We start from the raw sequence: 9713 nt of genomic DNA on the forward strand, positions 1-9713 counted from the left end.
CAGAACCTGGTTTCATTTTAAACTCTGAGAACAATTTTCTTCTGTAAACCTTTGGCACTCCACCCACTCAATTACCTTCTCACATCCTAAGCTAAGCAGTTCTGGAACATGGTAGTACTTGGGAGATTTTTCTTGGAACCCTCATACAGAGGTAGTGGGAAGCCAGCACCTGCCAGCCCTCTGTATTGCTGCTTTTGTTAAGTTCTTGTGGCTAAGTTACAGGTCACAGCTATATCTTAACTATAGGAATTATAAGAGCTGTTCTCATTAGCCGTAACGGACAGTGGTACAGAAACTGGATGAAGGAATCCCTGCAGCTGGGCAGGTAACGAGAGTGACAACAGGCTATCCACTGAGCATTTCTATCCCAGGAATCTGTACATCTATGAAATACAATGCAACACAGGATAAACACGACACAGTTCTAGTACCCCACATGGGATTAAAAATAACGAGGTTTAGCACTTCTCTGAATTACTCTAGTTTGAATAAGCCTTGTTTGTCAAATTAGTATCTTTGAATACTCAGAGAGAACAAGGTTGAATCAAGCAGTAATACTCCTTAACTTAAAAAACACTATAGGACAATCAACTGTGAAATAGTGAAAATCATTAAAACTAGAAGTTATTCCAAGAAAAACAACCCAACTTAAAATTTACGCCCTGAAAAATCACATTGTGTTCAGTCCTTTCCTCTCATCCCTGGCTAAGCACAGTACCCAGAGACTTTCTTGCCCATTGTGCAACGCAAGGCCTGGCAGCCTCCCTGCACTCCAATCGTGCAGGTGATCTTTTATGCCCTAAAGCATGAGACTGTCTGTGTATTTTACTGAATAACTGTTAAGATCAGGAATTGGAGTCGCCCTTTCCTTGCAATCTCTGTGTGCACCGTATGTGCACAAATGAATTTGAAGTGCTGCCTCCACAGTATAACGGAGGTGGGAATTTAAATAGTGAATAACCAAGTTGCAAAGGTGTGTGCCCCAAAATCATGCGCTGTTCAGTGATGAGGTGTCATCCGAGACAAATCTTTGCCCTGTGTGAGAGGAAATCAATAGCCACAGCCAGAATAAAGCAATAGTACTGGCTGAACAGCACGAATTGAATCTCCCATGAGGATGAGCCCTGTGCTATTGCTTTGACTCCCAGCAGCGAGAGCTGTCTGGAGCTCTCTGTGTGATGGCTGTTCCCATATCCCCTTTGTTCACCTTCGTGTATCTTCAAACGTCAGTTGTCTTCAGTAACTAGCGGATTCGAGGGGGCTTTAGCTCCTTTTGCCTCTGGGGTGGCCCTCAACCAGTCCTCAGCATCACTTGGATATGCAGGTACCTCACTTCCAATTTTTGTCTTGCTCAAGCGTACATGTTACACAAACTAGTTAACAAATTAACATGCACCTTCTAGATTTTGATTATCTTGAAATCTACAGAAAGTAGGCATACCCTCTCCTGGCCAGTGGTGGAGGGAAATCATGGAGTTGAGCACAGCCTGGAGGCTTTTGCTTGGTGGGTGTGGTAGGGGAGGCTGTGACCTCTGGGTATAGCTAGGGCTCTAGAAAAAAGTAAATAGATTGAGGCCTCCAAAAAAAAAAAAGAAACCCCAAAATGAGTGTGCTGAGCTTTCTAAGACAGGGGCTGCTGAAGCACTTGGAGAGCTGTGCTAGGGGAAAAGGAGAAGGGAAAAAGGTGGAGCTTTCCAGGAGCTTTTCCTCTTTGCTTTTCCCTGCCCCTAATCCAGCAGGAGACCGAGGTGCCACTGCAGCCTCTAGTGGCTAAAGGCACCACTACAGGCCCTGAAAAATCCAGCAGGTAATTAATATGATGAGGCTGGCAACTGCAGAACTGTATGGCATGTAACAGCCAACGATGTAGAATGTGGCCCTGCTGATGGTGTGATATGTGAGAATATCAGATTATTATTTTTTTGAGGGGGTGGGAAGTATTGGGGAGGAAAAAAAATAGAGGCACTGGGATGGAGAAATTCAAAAGCTGGTTAACATTGCAGTATTTTCAAGAATTGCGCAGGTTTGAAGGAAAATATACCCAAGAGGGCAGATTTTTCAGAGCTGGACTTCTTGTGGGGTTGGGTGTTTTTGTTGGCTTTACTTCTAGTTGTAACAAATTTTGAACATTTAATACCTGATTCTCCTGAGTCAAAATACAATATAGTTGTGGTCTTTTAATCTGGAGCTAGGGCTTTCAAATCTCCTATAAGGAGATCCAAGATGAGTTTGCATTCTGCAAAACTTGTGGGGTGTTTAATGTTTTGAAATTTCATGAATAGCTGCTCGCAAGTCCCAGTGGATAAAGCAAATAAGAAATAAGTAAGAAATTATAAACCAAACCTTAAATTTTTAAGTTTTCTGTAGGGAATTTGACAAAAAAACAGGTTTGCCCCAAAAAGTTTTGCTTTTAGTAAAATCTCCATTTTATCAGATATCTCAGTAAACAAACAAACGCACAACTCTGGACAGCTTCAGAACACTGCAAGCAAAGCACGAACCTGGAAATTTGCAATAATGCAGAGTCCAAAACAGCTCATCAATCCTAGTGTGAGGCCAATCTTATTAAGCTTGATGATCTTGGATTTTTCTGGATTCAAAGCGTAAACTTGTTTATAACGGACATACATGGTAGCCACACCTGTTAATGAAGAAACCAACTGCAGTCAGATTTTCGGCTGACGAGTAGACTGCCCTTGTTTAACTGGGAAGATGCTGAGTGACAGAGGCAACTATTTAAAACACAAAAACTGTCTTATGGTACACTGAAATAGGAAAGCTGAGAATCTGGAAGCCAAAACTGAAAGAATATAATGGTAAACAAGTCAATTTACTAGATTTTTCTGATCTCTTTCATTTGAAAGACATACTAGGTTGTTTTTCCCCCTCTCCATAATTGCAGCACAAGTAAGGTGACTGCCTTGAATTTGCATTTCTATTTCTTTTACTAGTCTGTTGGGTTTTCTTGAACACATTTTTGGCCTTCTGGAATCTGCAATTGTCATGCTGGCTTTGTGGATAACGTCCCTGGCATACACTGTCCTCTGAATTGCTTAAGAGAATTAAGATTGATTGCTTAGAATTCGGTTTTTGACTGAGAATTATGGGCTGTCTAATGATCTGAATAAGGAAATTAAATTGTTTGAAACTGTGTGCATTCCAGAACTGCCCGCAGTTCACCAAGGACAGCTTTCTATACTCACCCAAGAAAGCCGAAATATTTAACATGATCCCAAATAAGCATCTTTCAGGTGGTATTGTCCCTGTATCACTGGAAGAGATAAATGGAGTGATACTTACCTATGTATACTAAAAATACTTGCAACACAACTGTACTTATTTCAGCTTACAAAGGAACCATAAGAAGCAGGTTTGTAAAGAAAAAAAACCCTTCCAGATATTTTTCAATTAATTTTTCATTACTCAAACTATACTGTGCTAGTTTTAGAGCTGTAGAAATAAGCATGGTAAAGATGCTATCCTTAGAAAAGGAATGAACATACTTGGTATAACTATTCCTTTTATATTGATCTTGAGTCCATAAAAGGTGAATAAAGAGTATTAAAACTGGAAAAATGGAGAACCTGGAAAACTGAAAGACCAAAACTAAGGCCATACGTACAGCCTTGATGCAATGCAGTTGGGAATATAGATTGTAGTATGGATTTACTGGTGCAACCAAACCTGGTGACAGCAAGATGCTTTACTCTGAACAGAGAGTTGGAGATGCACCCCCACCTTTCTTGTTCATCATCATTTTAAGGATACGTTCACAGAGCCACAGCTCAAAGGTTAGACTTTTGCACAAAACCAGACAGCTTTAAATAGAGTTACACACAAATAACTATAAACAGCTAGTAACTTTAGAACTGGAGCTAGGTAAGAACTGCTGTTTAAAGTTTGGAGTTGGGGAAAAATTCACAGGAGTGAGAGGCCAATTCAACAGTACGGTGCAGTTAACAGGGCAACTGTATGAACGTTACTGACCTGATGTAGGGCACCAAAGGGTCGACGTGGTGTAGGACGATTGCAGTAATGTATGAAAACACAAAAGATGCAGCTGACCAAACAACCAAAGCCACAGGCAAGAAAGAGAGGCCTTGCTGAAACCACCACATCTCAGTGCTGACTTCTAACTCCGAACACTGTGAGGAATCAAATACAAAGTTTTACTAAGATTTCTCAGAGGTTTTGCTCTTCTCTTGAGGCAAGCTGCTTCACGTACAGCAATTTGATATTGCTCTCAGTCCTGTCCTGCAAACCCAAAGTGAACATTTGACTTCACGGCACAGAAGCAATCATAAATAAGCAGAAATAACATCTGGAAATGTTAATTCTGAAACTCTTAGAAGATCATGAGAAAAGAAATCAGTAGTGTCACTTTACTACGTCTCAGCATTTGTTGCTGCCAGAATGAGGTTGAATAGGTCACTGTGAATAACTGACTGTATTTTCTTCTTACCCTTGTGTCATAACACCATGTTAGAATTAGTGAGGCTGACAGAGAACGTGTCCCAGTAGTGCCAGTTTAACTGATAGTGGCTGTTGTGGAGCCTCTAACTTCCATTAACAATCAACTGGGCAGACGTGGAGAAAATGACCTAAAATTACTTTAATATCTGCACTCATTTACTACCTGTCATGCTGTGTGACTCAAAATCTGTTATAAGCATCGCTTAAATAAGCTCATGGATATCTATGAGCAAGAGCCGAGTGCTACCAGCCGTAACCTTCCAACTCAAGGGCTACTTTCTCCTGGTGGCAGTATAGCAGCTACCATGATTTTACAGGTGGGAGGGAAAGGTCCATTTACGGTGGAGTGAAATGGCTAACTCTGCGCTCATGCTATCCGGTTCCGTAAGTCCCAGCCTGACAGCAAATCTGTGCCTCTACCTCCAGCTCTCGAAGAGCAATAACCTGTCACCCTGGTGAGCTCACGCAAAAAGAACCGTGACTTCTCTCTACTCTTGCTGCTAGAGGGAAGTAATTTTCTATCGGCTTCAAATACAAAGTTAAGCAGAGCTGATTTCAGAATCCCAGGATGGCAAGGTGGGAGGGGACCTCTGGAGGTCATCTTGTCCAACCCCCTGCTCCAGCAGGGCCACCCAGAGCCAGTTGTGCAGGACGGCTTTTGAATATCTCCCAAGGATGGGGATACTACAACCTCTCTAGGCAACCTGTCACCCTCACAGTGAAGAAGTGCTTTCTTATGTTCAGACAGAGCCTCCTGTGTATCAGTGTGTGCCCACTGCCTCTGGTGCTGGGCACCACTGAAAAGAACCTTGCTCCGTTCTCTTTGCACTCTCCCTTCAGGTAGGGGAACGAGATCCTACCTGAGCCTCCCACATTGGTGAGATCCCACCTGAGCCTTCTCTTCTGTAGGCTATACTTGTCCCTGTGTTTTATGCCATTTTACTGATGGCATTCCCTTAGATTTACACTGGTGAGGAGAGTACAGAAAGTGATTAAGCGTAGTTGAAACCGGAGACTGTATAATAAAGAATACAGATCCAAGGGCATCCAGGCAAAGATCAAACAGTATGTGAGAAAAGCAAAATAATATTGAGACAAAATAGGAAGGAGTGCAGCCCTGAGAGGTTTTAGGAGGTGGGCATTGCCTGGAGTGTGAGAGACTGGAAGAAAGGAGAAAGAGAAAAGGAAGAAAGAGATAGGAAGCACCAAGACTAGAAGGTCTCATGGGAGGAAAAAAGAAATTGAAACAAAAGTGGGCGAATCTTGCAACAGATCAGAGCTGATCAACTCCTTTCCATCTCACTCAGGAGACCTCAGCACTCTTCTGACGTGGACTTACTGCACATAGCAGGTATTCGGTCACAGGCAGACCTTTGCCATATCTTTTTGCTGACCTTTGCCAGCACGCATGTCTAGGAGAGCTTGCGGAAAGCCAGGCTGATAGATTCATCACATAATGCATAACAACGCAAAATGAGAATTGCTCATTTACCAGAAACTGGTGACTTGTGTTTGTGCTGCTTTTAAGCCTAGAATATTAGTGGTTCGGATGAGAACAAATGAGCTCTGGCATTCTCCTGGGAGGTTAACAAAAGCCAACTCCAACCGATAACCCTTGAAAAGAACGTACAATTACATCCTCGCAGAATTAAAGGTTCAGCTGCTTGTAAGGAATATGTTAGGTAGCAGATGAAGGTGTCTAACAGGAAATGTAGTGAATAAGAATAGAGTGATAGAATTAAAGTTGCTTGCTTTCTTACCCTTAAGCTTTCATTTTTAAGCTAAGTATAACATTTACCCTCTAATGTTGACATTCATTTTAAGACTGTAATGCAGTAAAACCAGTAATGAACATAACTCCACAATCCCACCTCTTCTAGGAGTAAATTGGGAATTTGAAAGAGAAATGCGTATTTGCATGGCATTCTCTGTTATAGATGTTACGTGCCTGGGCATGTAATTCAAAACTTCAAGCAGTCAGTCTGATGCTTAGATTTTACTTTTCCTTTAGCATTTAAATGACAATAGTGCCTTAGCTTTATTTCTGAGCTAACAGATTTTTGTCTGAAAACAAACAAACAAAACAATATGCCACATACCTGAGAACACGGGCATCAAAAGAAATGTCACCTCAAGGGGAATCCAAAGTCATCTTTCTGGTGAAGTTCCACATTCGCTTCATTTTTTTTCTAAATCTTTGAGATATAAAGGAAAATAATCAAGATGTGAGGTACTTCTATACCTCTTACTCTGTATTATTTATTCTCCTTCTTAGCATCTTCTGTTAGTCATTGCTGCTGACTGGACATTGGATTAGATGGACTGTTGGCCTGACACAGTATGTTTTTCCTATGTTCCAAGTGGTTTAAGGAGTGAAGCTTGTGTATGGTGGGATGGCAGAAGTACAGAAAACCAGGTGTTGTTTAAGACTTTTTGGTTCATAGGACTTGTCTATGCAAAGATTTAACTTGAAGTGAGAAGCTTTCAAAAAAAAAAAAAAGAATGCAACTTTTAATGCCATTAAAACCAGTGCCTACGATCACTGCTTTCACATAAGGAAGAGGACAGAACATGGAGTCTTCCCGTTCCATTGTGGATGGGCATCCCAATGTGATGCTGGTGCCGCGCTAAATATGTGGCAGGATAGGTGCTGAAGCAACCTGAATTTAATCAGACATCCCACAACTCCTGTCTGCTCTTCACATGAGCAGCTGCCACTGGAGAAGTTGTCAGAGGAGATACTGTGCTGCGTTCCTGTTCGCTGGCGGCATTCATAAGCTTGCACAGATGCCTGCAATGTTTGGGTGCTGGTCAGACGCAGCTTTGGGGTGCCCCTGCCATGTGGGTGCAGCGGGACTGAAGCTACGCGGGGGTAAGGCTCACAGACAACGCAGGTCCTCCACCTGTTGGGAGTATTTGCGTGCATATGCAGATTAATTTACCTGGAGTAAGGCGAGGTTAGTAAAGCAGAACAGCTATTCCAAATTTCCCCCCCTGGATACTGCTCTTATTACATAATAAATGTGTCCATTTATTATGGACACATAATAAATGTCTGCTCCAGAGCAAGCCCTGCTGCAGAGAAGCCCTCAATCAGTCAAGACTGGGCATCTCTGCAACCTGTGCTGTCACTTAGCCCAGAGCTAAGGCCCGGGCACAACTTATGATCGTTTTCATGTGGTCAGGTGTAAAAAGCACTGCGGTAGCTTCAGTTGCAACCTGAGAGCTCTGGTGAGGCACGATTTCTTACTGTGAATATAGCTGCAGGCTGGTACGTCCCAACAGCACGGGGATGAGAGCTGGTTTGGGCTCTGTCAGGAAGCTGCAGCTCTGGTCCTCTTACTTTCACAGACCTAAACCCCAGACCTAAACCTCCTTACGCTTAAAACTGTTTTGTAAATTTTTTCCCCACTAAATTCTCTTTCTTAGCTCTGTCAAGATCTTCTCATAATTCTTATCGTCTCCCTTCATCTTCCTTCCTGTTTAATTTTTTTCCAGTGAAATCGAGTCTTTTTTCATGCTATTATGGAGACAGACTGTATATACCAAACACAGGCTTTGTTCCGTGCAAAGCGCTGTGTACGTTTATGGCACCGTCTACTCGAGGCCGTCCAAACTTCGCACTGCTGCAGACGCACGCTGCCGACTCCCAGGGCTCTGAATGCGGAGCATCTGGGCAAGCACAGGCTTATAATGAGGCACCTCAAATCACTGGGAGGCAGGATGGAATTGCCTCGCAATTTGCCAGCTGGAAGCTCCTGAAATAAATTATTATTAACACCTCATCCTGTCCTGTTGTTTTCAACAGTGTGAAAGAAAACACACTCAACCTCCTTGCTTTTTCACAAGGTCCTTTGCCAGCTGATTACATAATGGCAACGGCTAGCCTCTCTTTTCAACGTAACTATGATTTTCTTAAACATTTATCCTGATCTGTAGGCACTTCTGTGTCCTAAGGGGGTTTTTAAGCCCCAGATTGAGTATCACAGATCTTTTCTGTGATAGACATTATCAAATCGTCATCAAGAGCAAGTCAAGGAAGTATTTCAAAAGCAAAGGAGATTTTAACCATCTCTGAGGTTTTTCTTTAAATGCAGGAAGTGTGCAGCAGCATTCTGCACATGCTTGAGCATGCGGAATAGAAACTAGAAATGGAAGGTGGCCAAGACCATTAACGGCAGAAAGTTAACATTACCTAGAATAATGCTGAGAAGATGGTAAAAAGTACGTGTGCAAAAGGGAAATTTCTAAATTAATGCTGATACCCTGGTTGTCAACCTGCCTCTTCCCTGCTCTCTCAGCAAGACAGGCAGAGATAAAGCTGTACTAAGGGATACTCCTTTTTTTCTCCAGCAAAATACTCCAACAGACACTGTGTTGAAGGAAGAAAGACAAAGCAATTTGCCGTGTGCATTCCTAAGTAAACACAAAGATTGGATGGGGATGAGTCAGAAAGGATTGAACATGTTCATTTGCGCAATTTATTGTCAGGGTCAAACTGATAACAACGGTTAAAGGTTGCTAATCCTCAAAGGACTATAAGTAAGAAAGTAGGAAATGTGTCACCTTTGTTGTTTCCACTGCAGGGTAATGACAGATGACTCATTTTGAGTGTTTTCTCGGTACAGACCCCAAAAAGGTTGCTATTCAATCTTTTAGCTATGGGGGTCAGTGAGACAAGGTTGAGGCGAGGATCTTTATGCCCTCGCTAAGCCCCTATTACCCAGCTGGGGAAGCAGCAGAATGGCACAGCACCAAACGAAACAGAGCCAGGCAGAAGATACTGTGACATAAAGATGTACCGATGCCTGTTTTAGAAACGTGGCATACCACGATACCGGCCTGTCGCTACAGCTGACTGAGGAGCTCAGTGTCCAGGATGAACGCATGCTACCTGTCAGTCCAACCTGTCTAACCAGAGAAAAGCAGCTAAAAATACGCGAATACTTGAAGCAGACCACGGGAGACAGTTTCCCACGTTACGGCTGGGGAATTGATGCTACCGCAAGGTCACGGAGAGGGACTGGAGGCGCCCGGTGCGTGGGGGACAGCTCAGGGTGGTCAGAGCGAGGGGAAAAGGGAGCAGGATGGGGGGAAGGTTTAGGATTGCAGCTGGGCAGGAAGGAAGGGGAGATGGAGGGAGGGAAATGGGGACCCCTGGGGGTAAGGGGCCTGGGTGCAGGGAGGCGAGAGGACAGAGGGGTTCGACGGGGTCCCTGGGGCAGGGGGGGGGGTCACTG

General features: G+C 43.3%; 2 protein-coding genes across 2 annotated transcripts in view; one reads left to right on the forward strand and one right to left on the reverse strand.

The window, feature by feature from the left end:
* The window catches only part of DRAM2 (DNA-damage regulated autophagy modulator 2), a 12203-nt gene extending 5539 nt beyond the window's left edge, over nucleotides 1-6664 (reverse strand). Inside the window, exons 1-4 of the mRNA XM_009335096.1 lie at nucleotides 6573-6664; nucleotides 3988-4145; nucleotides 3204-3271; nucleotides 2490-2641 (exon numbers count right to left, since the gene is read on the reverse strand). Of these exons, the coding sequence (XP_009333371.1) occupies nucleotides 2490-2641; nucleotides 3204-3271; nucleotides 3988-4118 (351 nt within the window). The 5' untranslated portion in view covers nucleotides 4119-4145; nucleotides 6573-6664. The remainder of the gene's footprint in view (nucleotides 1-2489; nucleotides 2642-3203; nucleotides 3272-3987; nucleotides 4146-6572) is intronic.
* Nucleotides 6665-9446: 2782 nt separating this feature from the next.
* Nucleotides 9447-9713, forward strand: part of CEPT1 (choline/ethanolamine phosphotransferase 1) — a 32255-nt gene continuing 31988 nt past the window's right edge. The window contains exon 1 of the mRNA XM_009335097.1: nucleotides 9447-9509. The gene's annotated coding sequence lies outside the window, so the exon portion shown is untranslated. The remainder of the gene's footprint in view (nucleotides 9510-9713) is intronic.

The sequence above is a fragment of the Pygoscelis adeliae genome, unplaced genomic scaffold, assembly GCF_000699105.1.
Source record: "Pygoscelis adeliae isolate BGI_AS28 unplaced genomic scaffold, ASM69910v1 Scaffold472, whole genome shotgun sequence".
Taxonomy (NCBI): domain Eukaryota; kingdom Metazoa; phylum Chordata; class Aves; order Sphenisciformes; family Spheniscidae; genus Pygoscelis; species Pygoscelis adeliae.